The sequence below is a fragment of the Garra rufa genome, chromosome 18, assembly GCF_049309525.1.
Source record: "Garra rufa chromosome 18, GarRuf1.0, whole genome shotgun sequence".
NCBI lineage: Eukaryota > Metazoa > Chordata > Actinopteri > Cypriniformes > Cyprinidae > Garra > Garra rufa.
In genome coordinates this window covers 23,533,498-23,557,339 of record NC_133378.1, presented here as the reverse complement: position 1 = coordinate 23,557,339, position 23,842 = coordinate 23,533,498, and the positions used below count along the sequence as shown (strand labels likewise).

Here is a 23,842-nt window from a genome sequence, read left to right as displayed (position 1 = left end):
GAGCTGAGGGATCCTCCAGCCGAGACGCCGATGGAAGCTGGCAGTCCCGCGGCGAGCCCACTGCACAGGTGGTGGGCTGAGGGTGAGCTGGGGGACTGACTGCTGACCTGGGAGACTTTGGGCAGCTGGGCGGAACCAGCGGGGACTCAGGACGGCTGGGCGGAACCAGCGGGGACCAGGCAGATTCGGACAGACGAGGGCGGGTGGGAGGGAAGTCTATGCAGGTCAGTGGCTCAGAGAAAAAGTCTATTAAGTCACATGAGTTATCTTGGGCAAGATCCGAGAAGAAGTCTATTAAATCCCCAGAATTAGATCCAAGCTCACCCTCAGCGGTGGTGCAGTGGGCAGGGCTCTCTGTAGCCCTCTCTAGCTCCACGTCATACTCCACCGTCACGGATGTTGCAGTCGGCTCTCGCACCTGGTCCGATGTGTCCGGCTCTGGCTCTGTCGCTCTTGGCTCTGGCTCTCCATCGTCGGTGGGCTCGGGCTGCAACTCCGCTTGTCGGGGTGATGTTGGGCTGGGTTCTGGGTCAGGTGTGGGGCTGGTGTCGTCCTCCGCGTTCGACGAAGATCTGCTGGACACCAGCACCCACACGATGAAATCAGCGATGCTCTCTCGAGGACCTTCCCCGGACAACTGCCTCTTGATGGTGTTGTTCAGTCCCTTACGGAAGAAGGTACAGAGGCAGTAGTCCGGGTAGTGCGTGTAAGGCACGAGGTGGACGAAGTCTCTGGTGTAGTCCTCGAGAGAGCGATCCCCCTGCTCCAGGAGAATGATGCTCACAGCAGGGTCCATGATAAAAACCAAAAAATAAACACTGAGAAAAACGAAAAATAAAGCAGGGGAAACACGCTGGGGAACTGTTTAGGTCGGTCCTTCTGTCAGGGGTGTATGCAGGACTAGACGAGACGATAGACGATATTCACAAATACAATATATTTAATATAATTCTCCAAGAGGAACAAGGCAGGAACACGAAGAGCTTTCACACACATCAAACGTTAAGGACCGACAATACACTGAACTCAAAGACTGACTCTTAAAGACAAACTAATCAAGAAACACAGGTGACATTGATGACTGATAATAAAACACAGGTGTAACAGATGACGGTGACGAAGGCTAAACCAAATGACAGATCAACGGGGGGAAGACAAAGGGTGAAACCAATGACATAAACAGACAGAACTGTGACAGTAACTAGTTACATGTAATGGTGTTACATACAATTTAATTACAAAATAAATGTAACTGTAATCTGTTAGTTACTGAGGAAAAAAGTGTAATTAAATAGCAGTTACTTATAAAATGTTAACAATGTTTTAGGAGTTTAGGACACATGCTACTTAGATAACTTTTATTACATATTTTCTTATATTACATGTTTAAAAATGATTAACAGTTAAAAACATTCATTAGACATTTTGAGTCAAAGGAATCAAATGTAATCAGTTACATTACTTTAGTAAAGTAATTGAAATAGTTACACTACTTATTACATTTTACATAGGGTAACTTGTAATCTGTAACCCATTACATTTCCAAAGTAACCTTCCCAACACTGGTGGCAAATGTAATTTTATTTAAGAGATGTTTGTCGTCATGGCAACTGTTATTAATCAATGGTGATCAAATGAAAAAAAAACAAACATTATAACTGGGCATACAACCAAATGTGCATTTTAATCAAGCACACTTCCTGCGTTTTAAAAGAGTCTAGATTGTGGCATAGCTTGCTAGACATGTTTAGTTGAAACTTTCAAGTTTGCAAGTGTTACTACTCACACTGCTGGATTTAAACCAGTGTCAATCGGCATGGGAGGCGGGTGCGTTAACAAAGACACTTAAGACAGCAGGCCCCAGCACCAGTCACTAAAGTACCTCTTGAGGAGAGGAGATTAAGGTTTCTGTACACCTCACACGCCTAATCCTCACTACCATCCGGGTCATGGCACCAAGTAACTGGCCCTATTTACGCTGTTTGGAGTGGATGTCAAACCAACGTCAATTGGTATGGGAGGCAGGCATGTTAACAAAAACCACAGACCCAGCTGTGTGCCTCTTAAGGCCTAAAGAGTGAGATTTACCTGCACAGCTCCTAGTAGTTGGCCACTGTTACACTCACCCCCCAAAACTATACTCCCATCCGGGTCACGGCACCAATGTAACTGGTCCTATTCGCACTTTTTGGAGCGGTATTCAAACCAATGTCAATCGACATTGGAGGCAGGCATGTTTACAAAGACCACAGCCAAGTCAGTTGAGTGCCTCTTAAGGTCCCACTTATTGGTGAACTAGTAGGAGCTGTCCAGGTAAACCTCACAGCTCTAGGAGTGAAGTTTACCTGGACAGCTCCTACTAGTTGGCCATTGTTATATTCACCCCCTCCCAAAAAAACTTTTCTCTTATCCGGGTCACAGCACCAAGGTAATTGGTCCTCGCTGCTCGAAGTGGGATTCAAACCAAGGTTAACGGGCATGGGAGGCAGAAATAGTCACAAGGATGCTAAAGACCACAACCCCTACTCAGTTGTGTGCCTCTTAAGGCCTGGAGAGTGAGGTGTCCTGCACAGCTCCCACTAGTTGGCCACTTTACACTAACCCCCCAAAACTGTACTCCCATCTGGGTCACGGCACCAATGAAACTGGTCCTACGCAATGCTCCAAGCGGGCACCTTTTCACAGCCACTAGCTGGCCTCCATTACACAAGATCGCTATCAGTGTTCACATTGTGCTCAGTGTTAATTTTGTGGGAGAGTTTGAGCCATTAGATCGACAGTGCCAAACTCAGTTCCTGGAGGGCTACAGTCCTGCAGAGTTTACCTTCAAGCCTAATTAAATGCACCTGATCCAGCTAATAAAGTCCTTCAGGACTATTTGAAAACTACAGGTATGTGTGTTGGAGCAGGTACAACTAAACTCTGTAGGACTGTGGCCCTCAAGGAGATAAATTTGGCACCCCAAAATCTAGTGAGTTGGCCACGAAATGATACAAACAGCATGTGTACATAAAACATTATCATTGGGCACAATTCATTCTGAGAGACCTTTTTGAGTAAACAATGTTTAAGAAAAACCTTTAGTGTAATTTTACCTGGGTCAAAGTGGGCCTCAATAAAGGCTATTATGGAGTTGCTTGGGGCCAGATTCTTCACACGGACACTCTTGAAGTCTTTCTGGACATCCGACTTGTGGAACAACTCATTCAGCTGGAGAAAATAAAAGCAGAAAGAAAGTAAGACAGAGAAAAACAAAGAAGTAAATGCCCCAAGTGCAGTGTGTGAACTGGTAATAAGCTCGATATGCTGATCTAGTTCTTGTTAACACCAAATTCCTCCACAGGATGAGAAAGTGTGTCAGTGGAAAAACTCTACTGAACCCCATCGGGTCTCGGTGCACAAATTGACATTTAACTACAGCGCAGAAGTAATTACATGAACACGTTTCGAAGTCAGCGGTAAATGTCAGATTACAACGCTGCCTGTTTAGAATCGGCTCAGTTTCCACCTCGGTACACGTAGGAAAGTTCTGTCACCGATTTGGTACAAGGTAAAAAAAAAAGCTTAGTGGCTACTGGTTCCCTGAATACAAGGACCATTTCAGCAAAACCGAACTCATTTCAGTGCACCTAATTGGTCAAAACTAGAGCAAACGAGAAGTGGTTTCCAATTAGGATGCACTCAATCGACTCACAAACCGCTTTGTGAGTTGTTCTAGTGCTTTCTGACGTGTGTGCACATTCTGTAAGAGTGCCTCAGCAGGAGGTCCGTCGAGTACCCCATTCAAGTCACCCAAGGGCCTTGTGTTTTCCTTCTTCGAATCTTTTCATTCACAGCTGCACTTGAATTTGGAAAAGCGCACAGTTGTCGCAGACATAATGGCTTTTGCCTTTAGGCTGACCCTGTGTGAGTTCATTGTACTTTTGGATCCATGCTGTGCAAGAAATGAAAGGAGACACTCCCTCCCTTCCTTCAGGCCTCACTGGAGAGACCCCCAACAAAACCAGGCTGCCCAGCATAGCCAGACAGAAATGCTGACCCAGAAACTGGTCTCTAGCCTCAAAAGCTGCTTACACAGGGTCTAGCGGACAGGGTTGAAATTAAGTGAAGGGAAAGACAGGGTGGAGATATCGAGGCATGAAGGAGAGGAGGTGCTCTGCTGAACCTGAGGGCATCATGAACATCATGAAGAAGCGGGATTAGGACACGCTCAAAGCAAGTGAAACCATTTCAATTGCTGGCTCTGTACTGCCCATGGCCCCATTTGAGATTTGGACCTCACCGAGCGAGAGAGTGAAGTATGGGGGATTAGCTTTCTGTGTCAGGTAGAGCGCTCCTAGAGAAAGGCTGATTACATTCCTCGCTTAGTCCCTGTCGGGAATCTCGGTCACAGCACTAGCTAACATTAGAGTGATAAGTGGAACTCATTATCGTACTGCCCTTCATTCCCAGACACGCCCAAAATGGGTTAACAAGCCGAGAACAAATCGCCAGCTTCTTCAGCAGATGCCGGCAGGTAGTTTGCAGTGTCAGCTGAAGAAAGCAAGAAAAACCCAGTGAAGGAAGCTAGGCTGTCAGTATGTCAAAAGTATCGGTGTGTCAAGGCCAAGATACCAGCCAGTGTTGAAATTGTTATTTACAACTAAAACTATTATTAATCATTTTATGTTAATGGAATAAAACTAAACGCAAATAAAATATACAGCAAATATCAGATTCAAATACATTTAAGTTGAAGTATTAAAATGACTAAAACGTAAATGAGCTCTAACCCTATGATAAATAAAAATAAGAAATCAACAAAAACTAATGCAATTGACAAAAGCAGATAAAATAACAAAAATTAAAATTAAAAGTGAAAATTTAAAAATAAAATATAATTCAAAACATTATTAAATACTATAATAGTATACTACTTCTTGTAGTGTACTACCACTTTTTGGTCCAAATGTTTAGTTTTTCTTTGAACTTTCTGTAATTTACTTACGTAATTGCTCACTGCTACTATTATCATCTTACTTTTTTTGTTTTGGTTGTCTTTGTAATGTACCATAAAAAAACTTCTAAATTGTAATTTTGGAAAAGTATAAAAAAAAAAAAAAAATTATATATATATATATATAATCTTATTACTTTTCACCGATATGTATAAAAAACACAATTAATAACAAAAAAACTAGGGGTCGACAGATATGTATTTTTCAGGGCCAATGCCGATACCGATTATTACTGATCAAGTAGACTGACAACCGATATTATGAACCAATATATATGTTATTAAGAATAACAAGGGCTCTGACAGAAACTTTTAAATTATTTTGTCGGCAAATCTGCAACATTTTGAAAATGACCGATACCGATAATTATAAAAATCTTCATATCAGCACCGATAATCAGCCATGCCGTTAATTGGTCAACCCCTAGAAAAAACCTCACTGAATTAAATCATTAACATTTTAAGTAACGTGTAAGTGTAACGCTTTAGTGTCTGAGAAATACTTGAAAGCTATATGCTCTTGTTTTAATTTAATTTGTTTATATTTACACAAATATTTCACTGTGAATATTAACCAGCATACTGTTCAAATTAGCTACTGGTATGGGCTACTGAAATGTTGGTATCATTGCAGACTAAATTTAGCATCTGGACAGTTTTGAGTGCTAGATGCTATATTGGGCTTTGTGTTGATCACAAACTTCAAAACGTCTGTACTTCCTTTTTATGCTAATGTGCTGCTTTTCCAGAGACTGACAGTTTACCAGACAGTTTTTACAAACACTTTGTCACTTTCAACCTATTTCGCTGGATAATTCCGCCAATTATCACAACACATTCCGCATAAATTCCCAAGGGGCCAACCTCAAGAGAAAAGAGACTGGATGGAGAAGTAAAGGGTTGAAACAAACAAGAAAAGAATCTGTGATAAACAAGAAGCTAATCTTCAATCAAGTTTCAGTTATACTGCTGCTTTTTGGTACAGCTACAGTGCTTTGAAACTGCTGAGCCACTGCCACACTACTGCAATATATAGCGTCACTAAAGCGGCATAAACTTTATGTAGTTTTTGTAGTTTTTATGAAAATGAAACTGTAACCGAAATCTGAACTTCTTTTCAAAGCTGAACTGAAAGTGAACTCAAGCATAAGTTTGAGCTGCATAACTCACAGCGCTTTCAATGCTCCGGGCCGTTTCGCCAAACAGCTCTGACTTGGGGTCCTCCATCTCCGGCGTGTAGAAGACCTCTTGACCCTCTACCTTATCCAGGTGCAGGAAGCCGCTGAAACGCATGGTGGCTGTGGGGCAAGACAGGGAAGCACATACGGTTATATAAAAAGACACTTTGCTAAAACGCCCAGTGCCAGTCCACTCTCAGCTACACACACTTGTGGTTGGTGCAATGCCAGTCTGTAAGTTAGTGATGGATCTTCTGTGAGGTTAGTCGTGGGGTTCACCGAGTGAGGAAAGAGAGATTTGTTTGCAGTGGAGGTGGAGGTATAGGGAAGTATGTGAGAATATGGATAAAGGTCTGGAAGAAAGGATGGACTGGAGTTTACCAGACCGAGACTCATCCCAAAAGTTGGCATGGAGGACTGAGTGGAGAGAGATCGGTTAGACAGCGACACTGACATACATTGCACAATATATCACAGATATTAGGTTAAAAGACACTTTCATATGTCCCGACTAGGGTCGGGGTCATCATTAAACATTCCTTTAAGGTTATTGCTGACCTTTCTCATTGACACTAATAAGCGGAAAGAGTGAGAGAGGATCGGAGGCCCGTTTTTACATGACGGAGAGAAATAAATAATGAATAAACGACTGACGGAGAGCGGGGAGCGGGCCTGATGCTGGGTTCTGTGCAGCATGTAATCAGCTGAACAAATTGCCCAAATCAATCATGCCGGCCAGGCTCCAGCTTGGCTGGGACCGGGATAAGCACTTGTATGATTATCGTGAAAGATAGCCGTAATTGTCTTCTAATCCCAGGAACGGGTGAGTGACAGAAGCTGGTTAAAACTGCATGATAAGGGTCTTTTTGCACAGACACACATCACCTCGTATCTGATGGGACTTTCAAAAAGGAGCAAATGGGGGAGATTTGAATGTGAAGAGAGATGAAGGGAAACAGCCATCGGATTCTAAATCGGAAACATCTGAGGACAGGAATTTCCCACGGAGCGCAAAGACATGTGGAGAAATCAGGCTTTAAATGTGGATTCAAATTAAAGTCCTAAATTCTCCGCCACAATACGGTTATGGTCCATCTTTTATAGCGCGCACTCATTAAAACGGTCCTTATCTTTGGTTACAAAGCATCCAGATGGCTTTCTGCTGTACAATGAGCTATATAATTTTAATTTACACTAGATATGTAAACTCATTCTTAACTAAGATTTTAACTTTTATGCAGAGGGGTAGACTCCCTAGTTTAAATCAAAAGTTTGGAATTGGTTCATAAACGACAACAGAAGAGAATGAACACCAACCAGTATGATTCCAGTAGTAAAAGAACTATAAGACCTTTTCATTTTCTTTTACATAAAATCTATATTAAATTGCGCATGTAACTTAAATTTGTGTTAGCGAGTGTTACTTTTTAAATATTTCTGGTAAAATCTGAGTTCTGGAAAACTGAATTGATTATTTCAACATGACCAAATCAATTATAACTTGGTTGGGATAGTTCCACCAAAAATGAAAATCACCCCATGATTTACTTTCCCACAAGCCATCCTAATTGTATATGACTTTCTCATTTTAGAATACAATCATAGTTATATTAAAAATGTCTTTATAATGGTAGTAAATGGGGTTTAAGATTTTAAAGTCCAATAAAAGTGCACCCATCCATCATAAAAAGTACTCCTCGTGGCTCCAGGGGGTTAATAAAGGCCTTCTGAAGCAAATCGATGCTTTTGTGTTAGAAAAATATCCAAAAATTTTAAAAAACTTAATCTCTAGCTTCTACATTATAGGATAGGACATTTTTTAATATAACTCACAAATACACACATATAGCTAGGATGGCTTGAGCGTGAGCAAATCATGGCATTTTCATTTTTGGGTGAACTTTTCCTTTAATTTCCCTCATAACTGGAAAGCATACATATCTCACATTGCATTCAGACAGGAGGGGGTAAACTGCACTGTTTGCTGTTTTCAGCCTTTGAGTAAAACAGTTTGATGTAAGGGGGAGTTCTCCTTAGCGCTTGAGAGACATGGGGAGAGCTCGAGCTGACAGCAGAGACTGAACGCAATGGACATTAGAGCCCTCGCTCCCGGCCGCTGTGACACATCGCCAATAAACGGTGGGGAGTTACGAGACCCGGCTGACGGATATGAGAAGAGACGTGAGCACTTGACCTAGTGTTCCCATACAGAGAACACAAAACATCTGCCTGCTACTGGCTGTCTGTCCTGTATTGATTAGTCTCCATTGTGTATAATTTGTGCTCTTATAAAACAGATGGGACTGGTGTGAGAAAAAGGTTTGTGTGTGTATGGACACATCTGGTCTAAAGCCAGTCAGAACGCATTTTGGTGAATTGGTTTATCCATTTGGTACGGCTGCTGACACTGAACCTGCTCCTCTGCATCTGGCATACTCCAGGGTTCAAAATTAACTGTTTGCATACACATTCAAAAATTTGTGGTAAGTAAGATTTTTGGCTTCTATTAAAATATTCAACATTAATAATAATAAGAAATCAGCATATTAGAATGATTTCTGATGGCTGAGGCGAATTCAGCTTTGCCAGTACAGGAATAAATTAAATTTTAAAATGTAAAAATTATACCTATGTATACGCTCTATACACACAACTCAATTCAGCAATGTATTATATCAGTTCCTGATAAAGTCACCAGCCAACTGGTGAGTAAGGAGAATTTTTACAGGCATTTGGCTCATGACAAGTAGTAATTTTGGACCCTCGGCACACAAAATCAACATGCATACGGCATGTCTCATAGACAGTAGTTTCCCCTGTCATTAACAACTCCGGCCCCCTCCTCCTCCATCCTCTCAGTCTTCCAGGATAAAAAGAATAATCGCTGTTGGCGGCTTAGTCATAGAGCTGGTCTCACACTTAATAAACAAGATAAACAAAATACTGTAAGTGATGCTTGGTTGAGAGTGATTAGCGGGAACTTACATGGGCAGTTTGTACCCTCAGAGCTGATAGCGGCCGTTTTCCCGTCGGGACAGCAGCCGAAAGGTGTGTTGTCACAGGAAGACCTTTCTTCGGCTGTGGGAAGAGTGGTAGTTGCTACTGTTGTACCTGAAGAGAAAGATGAAGACGTCTCACAAGCATGATTTCAAGAATTTGGTGCTTCTAGGCAGCAACTAGTTTAAACTGATATCTCTATGTTTGTATAATTGCGAAAACAATTAATATGTCAAGTTGTGGAGCAGGAAAATTATGGTGTAAATAATTACAGAGGCAGACGGCTCTATGGTTGACTCTTTGATTTGCAGTAAACAATCTGCGAGGAGCTGTGAAATGACTTTTACATCTTTCCTACTTTTTAAACTCACATTTAGTCAAAGCCTAACAATAGCTTGTTAAAACTGTCTTAGCTATGGAGCCAGCCTCACACCTACAAGTATATATGCAGAAGATTAGCACTGTGGGTTGGAGCAAAATATCTCCTGCTTGCCAAACAAGCCATAAAGCCGTCAGATGTTCAAGGGCTCTGTGAGTATGAGAGAGGCAGCGTGTGAAAATAGTGAGTGGTGGAAAATGACTTTTGGCGTAGAGCTGGAAAGCATCCCTGGACGTCTTTTCATCGCGTCTGTGGGCAAATTTATGAGCCGCTGCCCCCGAGGTGCACGCTGGCCGCCACACTGCTTCAGCCTTACAGGCTATCGGTTCACTGGGAGGCAGAAAGTCATCAGAAAGTCCCAAGAGATGCCTCCCACTCCGATGTCAGACAGACTTCATGTGTCCTGTGTCAAAGAGTGCTCCGGTCCAACAGTGACAAGAGAATAAATCTGAGGCCCTGCTGCTCTCTCTTATACCAGTTCAGGCAGTTAAACAGTAAAGCCAGCATTAGCTGAATAAAAATAGCTGGTCTACATTATGTATCATGGTGGTGAAGGACACAAAACAAGTAAAGGGACTGAGGGATTTGTCACTTGTATGCCAACCTAGAGGTGGCTGTAGTGGAGAGCAAAACTGGAGTTTTGTGGCTATTAGAGTCCACATCTATTAGTTTGCTATGCTAGTGTGCAGAAGATTGACAAAATAACAGATCCACATTTGTAAAAATGGCTAAACAATTTTTAGAATTAATTAAAAGTAACTTAATTTAAAATAATGTAACTTTCCCTATTTCTAGCTACTTGCTATTGTTTGTTTTATTTTCTTTAATAATAAATTTAATATACCTGTAAATTTGAGAAATTATTCATTTTGTAAGTGGCTTTGTATGAGCTGTCAAGGTTTTGAAAGGCAGGTTCTCAACTGGTCTGGAAATAATCAAATATGACCAATAATATAATCAAAATTAGTTACAATATATATACATGGGATATAACAGAAATGTAATGTAAATATAATTACATTTAATTAATTTTATATGCTTTAAATCTAAAAAATAATGTAATAAAAAAACAAGTCATATATGTGACCCTGGACCACAAAACCAGTCTTAAGTAGCACAGGTATATATTTTTTGTAGCAATAGCCAAAAATACATTGTATGGGTCAAAATTATTGTTTTATTGTTCCATGAAGATATTTTGTAAATTTTCTACCGTAAATATATAAAAACTTAATTTTTGATTAGTAATATGCATTGCTAACAACTTAATTTGGACAACTTTAAAGGTGACTTTTTCAATATTTAGATTTTTTTGCCCCCTCAGTTTTCAGATTTTCAAATAGTTGTATCTCGACCAAATATTGTCCTATCCTAACAATCAATTGCGGCTGATTTTGTGGTCAAGAGTCACATATTTGTAATGTGTTGAGAACCACTAAAATTAAAGCCAATGGCTACTTAAAAAAATATCAGAGCCCTGCAATTTGTCAACATGGGAAAGAAAACTAGTCTATGTTTTAAGCTTGGTTCCTGAAAAAAAAAAAAAAACAGACTGTGCAATAATAGCTCAGATTGCCTTGACATCATCTGAAATGGCCTTTAGAAGAGGCTTACTCATAAGGTTAGGCCACGTTAAAAACTGAAGCTAGTCATTTTGGTGAATTATTCACCAAAGTGGTTCCAAATGAAACCGCTCACTTAGCGGCTGGATGTCAGGTGTCAAAACCTCTCAAATAGTAATGGGCACTGAGATAATGGGCAGTGTTAAATTGATATGCCATTACAATTCGAGTCGAGGTCATCTCGCGCGCAAGGTCAGTCCATACAAGGGAGAATTTCATCATCTCTTGTCATCTGTTCTTGACAATTATGCCTAAACCCCTTATGACTGAAAGATTATGGTGAATGCATTACCAAGTGGCTCTTCTCCGCTCTCCTCCATTCCGCTCACCATCTCGTCGTCCCCACTGGGCTCTCCACTGCCTGATTCGTCAAAGTCAGGGCTGGAGTCCAGGGGTGGGGATGAGGTGCGGGGTGGTTTGTTGAGTGTGGTGGGGCGGTGGGTGGTGAAAGAGCTGGAGTACTTTCCTGCTTCGACCACCCTAGGTGGAGGCAGTGCCTCCACCACGAAGCTGTCCAGATCCTCGGGAATGCTTGAAGTGGTGGTGTGGCCATGGCTCTTTTTGGTGATCTTGACGTGAGCGGTGGGAGGGGTGGTGCGGTGGGTGGTTGGGAAGGGGGTGGGTTTGGCCGTCAGCTCAATGGATTCTGGGAGAAAGCAGGAATGGAATGATGGGTAAGCATAGATGGAAATGTTTTTCTAAGCTTTCTTTCTCACCTTTGAATTCTACCTCCCACCCATTTTTCTTTGCCATTAAAACCAACAAAAAAACCTCAGCATGGTTTCAGCAGGGTGTCCTTAGCCTGAGCAATGCTTTGTATGCCTCACAGATTCATATCAAAATCAGATGCATGGAAACACCAGGAACAAACCCTCTCCTGCCTGCAAAAAGCATCATGTTTCAATCACATCACTTGAGCTTCATTACACCCCAACACCCGAAGACCTGCAAAGAGCCCCTTTTGTAGTCAAACAACAAGGGCTTAGCCTTAAAGGATTAGTTCACCCAAAAAAGAACATTTTGTCATTTACTTGCACCTCATGTTGTTCCAAACTTCTATGACTTTCTTTCTTGTGTGGAACATAAAAGGAGAGATTTTGAATGAATGTCCTTGTTGTTCTTTTCCATATGATTAAAATGACTGGTGACTAAAGTTTGTGAGTGAATCATTCAGAATGGTTCTGTGAACTGAATCAGCCAATTGATAGAAGATATTTGACTTTGAAATTAATCATATAATATCTAAAGAACATGCCAAGTAGAGATTGAGTCAATATTTTCAGTGACTTAAAGGGACACCTAAAATGAAAAACTTCATGTGGAAATGTTGGTACCAAAATAGTTTTTAGAAATATTGAGGACATTTATTCACAGGTTTACAACAACATGAGGGTGACTAAATGAGTGAACTATCTTTTTACATTTTGGTAAACAAAGCTATTTTATGGCTTCAGAAGACTCGTATAAACCACTTTCACAATGCTTTTTTTCTTAAACCTTATCTTTTAAAAGTCACACAGGTTCGGAATGACAAGAGAGTGAAAAAATGCACATGGAGAAGACCCAGGTTGCTGCACCGCTTCTTTCTGATGTGATTCTTTGAGGTTTTTCTAAAAGCAAGCTCAACCCGATCATTACACAAACTCTTGACCAGAAGTGTTTATACACTACTGGGTTTGAAACTGCAGAATATGGTTGATCTGTGAGAGAGTGCGCTTGTGCGTGTGAGAGAGTGCCTGTAGATATGAATTATATATACATATTCAGATGTTGCCCTCCTGTAGGGAGGCTTTAATCACAGACAGCCAGAGCCTCTAGTGATGAATGATTGATATAAATAGGGCAGAAAAGCAGGGTTTAGCTGCAGCTTCAAAGGAAGCCCTCACTTCGGTGCAGGCATCCGTCGACGCTCCAACCACCGCAGCCTTGTCAACACTCTCGCAAACCTCTCCACTGCAGCAGCTGAGCTCGAACTTAAAAAAGACATTACCAATGCAAGAGTCTTCTTCAAAGATGCAGATTCTCTGATATATATATATATATATATCCGAAAAAAGATTCAGAGGACAATAATAACCGCGGCGCGGACGAATCGAGGCAAAGATTTCACCATAATAGGGACCAAGGGATCCAAACGCCCAATCATCCATGTCTTTGTGCTCAACTTTAACGGATCCCTCGTGTACAGGCTAACCGCGCTTAGTCGGGAACCTGATAACATGCTAGCACAGGCTCTTAATTACATGCTAATCATCTCGCATTTGAACAGCGAGTAGCTGACGAGGTGTGAAATACGATACCTTACAGAAATACTACTTCTATCAGACCGGCTGTCACAGCCTGGGCGAGTGTGTAGATACGCTAGCTTTGTGCGGGAGAGCACCGATGCTATCGGCGTGTGTCACGGCATGCGTTTTCTTATTTCGACTCGGCTGCACCTGTCATTCAGGAGCTCAGCGTAGCGTTAGCTCTGAGGGGAAGAGAGATCTGGGGTGTGGGCTTCGAGTCGCTCGCCTCAGCTTTGGGTTTTGTGACACAAATACGCATGCTGAAAGAGAGCAACTGGCAACGGGAGCAGTCAGTTCGCCTTAATCAAGTTTAACGCTCCATTTGGTTTTTAGAGAGGCAGGGTGCACAATTAGGAGACGCAAAAATCATTGTCATCTTCAGTCGCCATAGCCGTATACTTACTCTTGAAAGGCTGTTATTAAGATGGCTTTCTGTCTTTTCATACAACACTGTACGCGCGTGTGTATTTTAGGCAGAAGCGAAGTTGAAAGAGGCAGAGAGAGAAAAAATGAGAAGCAGAGAAACTAAGGGTGTGTTCACACTTGTCATGTTTGGTTCGATTAAAACGAACTCGGGTGCGATTGCTCTGTTAGTGCGGTTAATTTGAGTAAGTGTCAACGCTGCCATCCGAATCCTTGTGCGCACCAAACAAACGGACCGAGACCCCTAAAAAGATGGGTTTCGGTCCGCTTCCAAATGAACTCTGGTGTGGTTCGAATGAAATATGAATGCAACATGGACCAAATACTTCTAAATGAACCAAAACCAGAAAGTAATGTCAAGATACGTCGCTATGCGACGCGATTTCACGAAGGGAACAAGCAGTGTATCCAAAACAAAATGAGCAGAGGGCAAACTTGGAGCAACAAGGAGGTAAAGTGCCTTTTTATGAGCTCTTTGTGAGTTCACAGGTGGTGAAAATAAAATCATATGCACACAACAATTAGTGCACTTAGTCCAGCAGACGGCATGGCGTGTATTTGACTTAAAGCTGTTTAAGCCGAACACACTTTTTTCTTTTGTTTGGAGTGTTCGGTGAGTTTCGTCACAAAATATACGTCATTCAACCCGACCAATCAGGTTGTGAATGTATTACTACGCCTTTAGTTCGTTTAGGTGAGCGTTAAGCAGACCAGGACCAAATGTATAATTTTCCTTTTTAGTCCGGACCAAATGAACCAAACAAACCGATCTACAAGTGTGAACACACCCTAAGAAATGAAAGGGAAGATTGTTCTGGTTTCAAAATAAGCTAAGCTCCATAAACAATATATTTAATGCAAACCGAGGACCACCGCAAATAAATTTGACTCATCCTTCAGTTTGTAAAAACAAGTGTTAACTCCAGTCCTAACCAGACCAACTATGATTCAAAGTGAAGCAACTTCAGAGTGAATTTTGGACTAATGACATTTCTTGGAGGTGGGGCTAGTCATTATTTTTGTTTTCTTTGCACACAAAAAGTATTCTCATAGCTTCATGAAATTAAGGAACCACTGATGGACTATTTTAAAGATGTCCTTACTAACTTTCTGGTCCTTGAATGTGTCAGTTGCATTACTGTCTATGCAGGGACAGAAAGCTCTCGGATTTCACTCAAAATATCTTGATTTGTGTTCTACATGGACTATTTTAATGATTTATTACTACCTTTTTGGGCCTTGAACGTGTCCGTTGCGCTGCTGTCTACGTAGGGTCAGAAAGCTCTCGGATTTCATCCAAAATATCTTGGATAATTTGTGTTCTGATGATAAACAAAAGTCTTAGGGGTTTGGAACGACATGAGGGTGAGCAATTGATGGAATTTTACATTTTTGGGTGAACTATCCCTTTAAAACATAAATAAGCTTACAAAACAGAAGTTGAGATGTACAGTAATTTTAAAGGTCCTTATACTATTGTTGCAGTAGGCAGATAAAACTCCAGGTTATACGACATAATTCTTTGTAGGAGGATTTTCCCTATGTAAAAAGTACCTTGAAGGGTTCACCACCTTTACATGGTAATGAGAAAAGTTGAAAAATTGGATGTAACTTTGTACAGACAAGATTAGTAAGCAATTTTATCAAAGCAGACAGTGTGTATTTTAACGTCTATCCTGCCTGTAATGCCCTGCCCTGTAGGTTTCCATTTTAAGTTTATTTTTAAACACCAAGGGATGATTTAGAAATTCTTTTCAGTAGCATGACAGAGATAAACTGGTTTTGAACCGGGAAAATATTGTTTAGAACAAAAACGATAACCAAAACTAACATGTACGCCGAGAGCCGGCCGTCCCATATGCTAATGTGTAGACTGCCAATTTGCAGCAAGCGTACAGGTGATGACACCATATGTGAGCGCAAAGAACTGCCAAGTCTTGGACTCTTGATGAGCCAAAAGTTTCTCAGCCATTCAAGACCCTGTACGCTCAGCGTCATGTACCAAGATGTACCACTGATTGCCTCATCTGCTGCCTGCTATGGCAACTTGAGGAGTAACTCGCTCCGTGTGGCGTTTCATAGCGCCGTTTGTCATCAAGAAGAGTTGATGATGAGAGAGCATCAAGAGATCAGCGGGAGAAATATAGAGAGAAAGGCAGGCTTTCGGCTAATTCACATCCAGTCACACGTGAAATGAGCTTGTGATCTAACCCCTCCACCCTAGGGCTGCCGAGCAGTCTGAAGCCTGGGCCGCTTTACCCCACATGTCGGAGAAGAAATTAATAAATGGTCCTGCTGTTGCCAGTTCCGCCCTAGGCTGGTGAAGATCCAACCTAAGCCCGCTCTTTACTTCCTTCTAGATCCCTGAGTAAACCCAGAAGAGCAGCTGGATTCTTGTCATGCAGGCAGGTAACGGCAAAAAAATAGAGCAAGACAGAAAGGTGCTCTGGTTAATGACTACAGGGATGATGGTCCAATCATGATATCTAAGCACCGGTTTGTGCTGTGTTGTGTCATAACCAGGTCCAGATTCAGTTTGCCAAATGTGAGCTGTAATCAACTAAACTATTTGCAGACACAAATTGCTGTTCACAAAAAAATTTACTGGATAGTGAAAATTAATCACCCATTATGACCAATAAGTAGGGCCCTATGATTTCCGCAAGGTGGAAGCAGACAGAATCGCAGAATCCAATCATAACACAAAATGTCTCAGAATTAGCCAAATTTCGAATGAATAAATCAAAAGTAGTTTAGTGCACTTAAATCAAAATGTGATATGGACTAATGTATGTGCTTATTAAGCCTCAAAAATACTATTTAAATATGAATCCTGCAGGTTCTGCATCTCTGTGTGAATGAATGGCGCAGATGCACGGTTTTGTTTACTACATACATACTAAAATGCGTGTGGTGCATTTAGCCTCTGCCTAAATATATGAGTACATAAACACATAAACATAATCTTCATTAGCATTTTACTGTTTCTTTTGAGAAAAACTATCATCATATCATATACAAACAGAAATTTAAAGGTCTTTAAAGCAATCTGTCAAAATAGAAGTTCGGTTTAACTGTGACAGAAGTACATTACTTAATGTAATGATACTACTACTACTGATAAAATTATTCTTACAACATTATTTTCAGAAATATTTAACAGAGAAATTGTTTACTAGAATTTAATTGCCAGAAAAATTGAAATACACAACACAAATATAAAATCAATTAATTAGAGATGAAAATTGAATGAAGCCATTCAAATGGAAAATTAATGGAAAACACATAATTTTATAAAAATAAAACTGAGTAATTTTTGTTCAAATGGTAATCATTTGCTGTTCAATTGTGCATGTTTCATGATTTCAATTTTTAGATTTGCTTTTTAGATTATTTTTTTAACTTGACCATTAAAACAGTCTAGAAAAATTCTAATGAAAAAAAAGGGATTCCAGAAAAATTAAAACTTGAAAAGAAAAAAAAGAAAACCCCACTATTACCCCATTTTTTAAAATTACTTACTCAATTTTCTTACAAAAACAATACAAATATATTTAAAACTTTTTTTTTACATAATGTAATACAAATACAATAAAAAAAAAATCCTGACATTTGTTAGAAATAATAAAAAATAATAATATAAAAAACATAAAAACACAATCATTGACAAAACTGTGTTGAAATGGACAAAAAAATACAGTAAAAATACAAAAATGTATTTTGGTATTTTTATCTAAGACTATATTATGCAGTTTTATTTTTCAAGTAGCCTATTTATCTTGGTTTATTTATTTTTATAATATTTTACTGGATAAAATAATAATTATTAAGCATATTGTTTCATTTAAAGAAATCATGAGGACTGAAATAGACGTTCATGAGCAAACGACTTTCTAGAAAATTAATGGAAAACAACAGAATTTGATAAAAAACTGAATTTGAAAACTTCTATTTAATTCAATTAAAACAATTTTTATAGGGTCTTAAAAATGTCATTTTTGTTAAACTTTTAATAATTCGCTGTTAAAACATTTCATGATTTTAAATAATTAGATATGCGTTTTTGATTATTATTATTTTTTAAAGAAACCATTAAAACTGAGTCTAGACAAAATTTAATGAAAAAAAAAAGGGATTCCAGAAAAATTAAAATGAAAAAAAAAAAAATTAATTTGGGAAAAGATTTCATAGGGCCCTTAATATGGAGCTTTTAATGGCTTCTGCTAAAATCTACAAATACAAATAATGATGATAATTTACTGTACTAATTTGCCACAATCTGAGAATTGTTTAACATGATCAATTAGCCTGAATGACCTCAATGACATCAGTGGAAATGGAACAGCGTTTCATAGGAAAAGCAAGTTCTCGTTTTGGTTAAAAATAAGCAAGATAGTTTTGTTTTTAATAACACTAAAGAACTGTTCACAATTACAAGAGGAAGGTGAACTGATTTTATGTTGAAGGCAAGTAATAAGCGTTTTTCTGTTGGCAGAGAATCCATATGGACCTGGTTATAGCTTTGAAAAACAATACCAACATAGAGTCATGTTAGATCAAGCTGCACTTATGTGGCATTAACAGGTCTGACAGAGTGGCTGCATGGGCTGCTGTTGAAAATGTCTGGCACCTGTCATTGGCCCTGATCCAGGATTCGGCAGCTGGCGATGTCCACCACGTGTCATGCCCATCTCAGAGCAGCTCCCTGTAGAACGCCTTCTGACGTGAGCTGGCAAAGCGCTTCTTACATACAGCCGACATGAAAGTCTTAACCTTGGCCTTCTACCAGGTCCCTTTGCCCACGCATGTACACAGCGACCGACGAACGATTTAGGAGAGAACGAGAGTGATGCCCAACTCTCTACACAGCCTGCTCTACCCAAAGCAGGCCTCCCGACAGCATCAGCAGCCGGTTTGCAGGTGCTTCCCTCAGACTGTGCAGTTAACTCTCCCTAATCCGCACAGGGGTGATGCAAATCAAACAGCTCAAATGTCGCCCAGTTCCAGGGGATTCAAAGACTCCAGCCTGAAGCCAAGCAGCACGGCTCTATCTACAGGGGAGCATCTGTCAGGCAGCTTTCCTGTCCCCTTGAACACCCACCACCCACATCAAAAAAAAACAACCATACCCATCCCACACACAACTGCATACCCAGTGACCCCATTTTCTAAATATGGGCCATACAGTTTGCCCCAACAAACTCTGTAAAACTGTAAACATTTACTTCTTTAATCAGTATTTTTCTCTTGATTTCCCGTTAAAACATCCATAATTGTAAAGGCATTGTGTAATATGAGAGTTTTACATTGTTTTTTTCCCCCATATTTTTTTTCATTTCCTTGCTCAATTTTATAAATAAAATGGAATAAAATAAAATATACTAAAAATTACTAAATATAATAAAATTACAATAAAAATATATAAAAAAAACATTTACATTTCAAAAATCATTCCCTGACATTTGTTAGAAATACAATAAAATTATATTAAAAATACATTCTCAAAATGTAAAATTTTGTTTAAATGGACAAAAATACTGTAAAAATACAAATATATATTTTCTGAAACCTAACTGAAGACTACATTATGCATTTTTATTTCTTAAGTATTTAAATATTTGTAAAGTAGCATTTTATTTTGATAAAATGTAAAAAAAAAAATACAATAAACATAAATAAAAACAAATTAAAATTTAAAAAATCATTCCCTGACATTCCCAAGAAATACAATAGAATTAAAAAAAATATACATTAAAAATACATTCTCCGACAAAATTTTGTTGAAATGAAATATAGTAAAAATACAAAAATGTATTCTCTGAAAACATATTTTGGTATTTTTATCTAAGACTATATTATGTATTTTTATTTGTCAAGTAGGCTATTTATTGGTTTATTCATATTTATAATATTTTACTGGGAAAAAAGACAGTAATAAGCTATGACTTTCTTAATTTATCATTCACACTTAGATGTCTGTATGCATTTGTACAAAAAAATATACGTTTTTTGACAAAATGTAATAAAAAATACAATAAAATACTAAAAAGAACACATAAAAAATGATTCCCTGACATTTGTTAGAAATACATTTAAATAATAAAAAATATATGAAAAAAAGACATTCTCTGACAAAAAATACAGTAAAAATACAAAAATGTATTCTCTGAAAACATATTTTGTTATTTTTAGCTAAGGCTATATTATGTATTTGTATTTGTCAAGTAGCCTATTTATTCATATATATAATATTTTACTGGAAAAAAAGACAATAAAAATCATCAAGTTTTCTTAAAGGAATGAGGACAGAAATAGAGGTTCATGAGCCAAGAATTTCTTAATTCATCATTCACACTTATTGAGATGTCTGTATGCATTAATGCATTAAAAAAATAACAAATTTGATTTCAAGAGGCTTGTCTCACCTTTGCACTGGCCTAAATGCTCCACAGTGATCTCTTTATCTTGTCTGCATGCAATAGTCCTCAGCTGGCATTGGTCTGCATAGGTGACCCCATCAGAACCACATACCTGTTCACAAACATGTCCATGTCCATTATTAGAAAGGAAATCTTCTTCACTAGACAAGGTGTAAAGTGTGGATCTCTTATGCAAACTTACCTTTGTCTTGTTCTTCTCATCACAATCTGGTGACGGACACTCACAGTGCGCCTGTCCGTTCACCTCCACACACAATGCCCCAAAGTGGCACACCAGCTCATCACAGGACGTGGGTGCCTCAGGTCCTGTGAAATGATTGGCCTCTGGTTAATACAAAGCTGATATTTAGTACTAAAGACAAAAATAAACTTTTGAACTTTTAAGAATCTCTCAAAGCTAACAAAGATACCAGCATCACAAAACATAGTACTGTACATGCTGGTCATTTCAGTGTGGGCTACTTGTTCATCCACTTCTGATACGAACTCCAAGAACTCCACCACAGATATTCATCAGAAAGATGGACTTGCGTCAGTAGCAGAGCCGGGACCTTGCCTGCCACAGAAGTCTACTCTGTACTCTGACATCAGAGCGCTGGGCTGCACTGCCTGGCCTGCAGCATTGACTGGCTTCCTCTTCTGCACTTTCATGTGGCAGCTTTTATCTGGCAGGATCGCTGCTTGAACACTTCTACCTTGGGACTGTTGAGTTCATTAAGCTCTTCACTTCCTGTCAATAGCTGAGGGTGACTTCATTCTGCTCAACATGCCAACACAGGGGGTGACATCAGGATAGCATTTCACTGTCACCCCTGGTGTGCATTTGAAGATTCAACTTTGAACTCCATTGATTTCATCTGATTATAGCATATAACTGAATGTAGGACAGATTCAAATGTAGTTTTACAACCATTTGTTAATGATGCCAGAATATTTAGTATGAATTAGATAATTACATGGAATTTAATGTTTGTTTTTCTGATGATAGTATACTGTAGTCTCTGCCTTTTAAGGTAATTAAAATAATTATAGTAATACTTTACAGTAAGGTGTCATTTGTTAACATTAGTTAATGTATTAACTAACAGGAACAAACAATGTAAAATACATTACACTATCTATTAATCTTTGTCAATGTTAACAGGGCAAATGAGCGCAAGAGAGCAATTCCAAAACAGCGCCAATGAGAGGGGGTGATTTACTAACAATGCGCAAATTAGCATAGTCGCAAACAAAGAATAAAGAAAGAAAGAATCCACAATACGTTGAAAAAATCCAGAAGCCAAAAAATTAAAGTTTGCTAGAAGTTCTGATAGACCTGGTATTGCGTGACTCCTAGTTGAGGGATCCAAGTTGTCTTTTATTTCCTGAAGCAAATTAAAAATAACATGGCTTGGCAAACGACATGTTCGAATAATGTGTTCTTCTGGCATTCCAAATAAATTAATACATGTGGAAAAAAATCCTCTCCTTTCTACCATGCGCTCTCTGTTCTCCGTGGTGCCTCATCCTACAGTAGCAACAATAATTGTAGCCATTCCAAGCGCTTTTTTTGGGCATTAAATAATGCTAGTAATTTGACGAGCACAAATGTAAGTAAAACGCATTGCGTGATTCATTTTAATACTCTCCTTCCATAAATTTGGAGAACAAGGGAAACCATAAATGCATATTCAATAAGGTCAGGTGCAAAAATAACAGCTGAAGCCAAAAGTTTACATACTGTACTGCACCCCTTGCAGAATCTGCAAATATTGTTATATTGTTACATTTTATTTAGTACTGACCTGAATAAGATATTTCACAGATGTTTACATATAGTCCACAGGAGAAAATAAAAAAAATATATAAAAATGACTCTGTTCAAAAGTTTACATACACTTGATTCTTAATACTGCGCTTTTCCCTGAATGATTTTTTTTTTTTGGTGATAGTTGTTCATGAGTCTCTTGTTTGTCCTGAACAGTTAAACTGCCAGCTGTTCTTCAGAAAAGTCCTTCAAGTCCCACAGATTCTTCGGTTCAACAATGACTGTATGATTTTGAGATCCATCTTTTCACACTGAGGACAACTGAGGGACTCATATGCAACTATTACAGAAGGTTCAAACGCTCATTGATGCTTCAGAAAGATTAAAAGCCAGGGGTGTAAACAGAAAGAAGATGTGTACATTTTTCTTATTTTGCCTGAATATCAATTTTTTTCATTTAGTACTGCCCTTCCGAAGCTACAGAAGATAGTTACATGTTTCCCAGAAGACAAAATAAGTTCAATTTGGCCTGATCTTCAAATTCAAAAAGTTTCATTCTGTCATTTTTTATAAATTCAACAATTGTTTTCTCTTGTGGACGTATGTTAACGTCTTTTATGTGAAATATCTTATTCAGGTCAGTACTAAATAAAAAATAACATGAATTTTGCATAATTTCTATTCCTATTATTTTGGTAAAATAATTGATTCTGCAAGGTGTATGTAAACTTTTGACATCAACTGTGTATATATATATATATATATATATATATACACATATATATCAACTAAATATTAATAATAATAATAATAACTTGTATAGATATATTATTAATCGCTACCCTAGACTATCTCAAGCATACTGCTGGATTCAAACTCCCATCCCAGTTAGGGTTGCGATAAGAAATAGATGCATTGCGATTTGTGGATCGACTTGGCTTAAAATGCTTTTATGACGTGAGATTAATGTTCCGACTGTGAACACCCTTATTATTCTCTTCAACCTTTTCAAACTTTATAAATGATTATTTTAGGTTCAAGTGTGTGTAAAGATTTGGAAGCAAGCTGAATGCGGCTGTCTCTAAAGCATGCAGTGCCATCTGCTTTTAAATAGCTCAGAAACGATTCAAGAGAGAATCACAACGTATTTGGCAAATCGATGGAGAATCATTTCTCGATTCGTGATGCATCGATTTGTTTTCCCAGCCCTAATCCCAATGAGATCTTACCACTATGCCATGTTTCTGACAAGACACTAAAAGCCTTATTTGTCAGAACGTTTTGAATTAACAAAGACTATTAATTAACCAGCACCATGATTTTTATTATTTCTACATGTACCCAACATTGCAAAAAAACATACCTAATTATAATTCATAAAACCCCAACCTAGCTGCATCAGAAGTGCAATCCTGGAGAGACCGTCTGAGTTTTGTGCTAATTAAAATCCCGGCGTTACCTTTGTCACAGCCGTTGGCTCCCATCTTGCTGCCGTCGGGGCACACGTTGCATTTCATGCCCTTAACTCCAGGCTTACATGAGCACAGCCCTGACATCTGCTCACAGTCGTCACGAACCGAACCCGTTGCATCACAGTTACACGCTGATGAAGAGAGAGAGGAAGAGAGAGAGAAAGAGAGCGAGAGGGCTGTCAGCCTTATCTGGTTGAACAGTTTTGATTAGATTCCTTGTCTCTTTCTCTTCAATTTCACTCTGACAAAAACATCCACACATCCACCAGATGCATGCAGGCAATCTGAAGCCGCTCC

The 23,842-nt window shown here is 39.0% G+C and overlaps 1 protein-coding gene across 1 annotated transcript in view; it reads right to left on the bottom strand.

The window, feature by feature from the left end:
* Window positions 1-23,842, bottom strand: part of LOC141290563 (agrin-like) — a 154,789-nt gene that overhangs the window by 35,463 nt on the left and 95,484 nt on the right. Inside the window, exons 11-17 of the mRNA XM_073822683.1 lie at window positions 23,533-23,676; window positions 20,505-20,629; window positions 20,309-20,414; window positions 11,465-11,818; window positions 9,160-9,285; window positions 6,167-6,294; window positions 3,096-3,210 (exon numbers count right to left, since the gene is read on the bottom strand). Of these exons, the coding sequence (XP_073678784.1) occupies window positions 3,096-3,210; window positions 6,167-6,294; window positions 9,160-9,285; window positions 11,465-11,818; window positions 20,309-20,414; window positions 20,505-20,629; window positions 23,533-23,676 (1,098 nt within the window). The remainder of the gene's footprint in view (window positions 1-3,095; window positions 3,211-6,166; window positions 6,295-9,159; window positions 9,286-11,464; window positions 11,819-20,308; window positions 20,415-20,504; window positions 20,630-23,532; window positions 23,677-23,842) is intronic.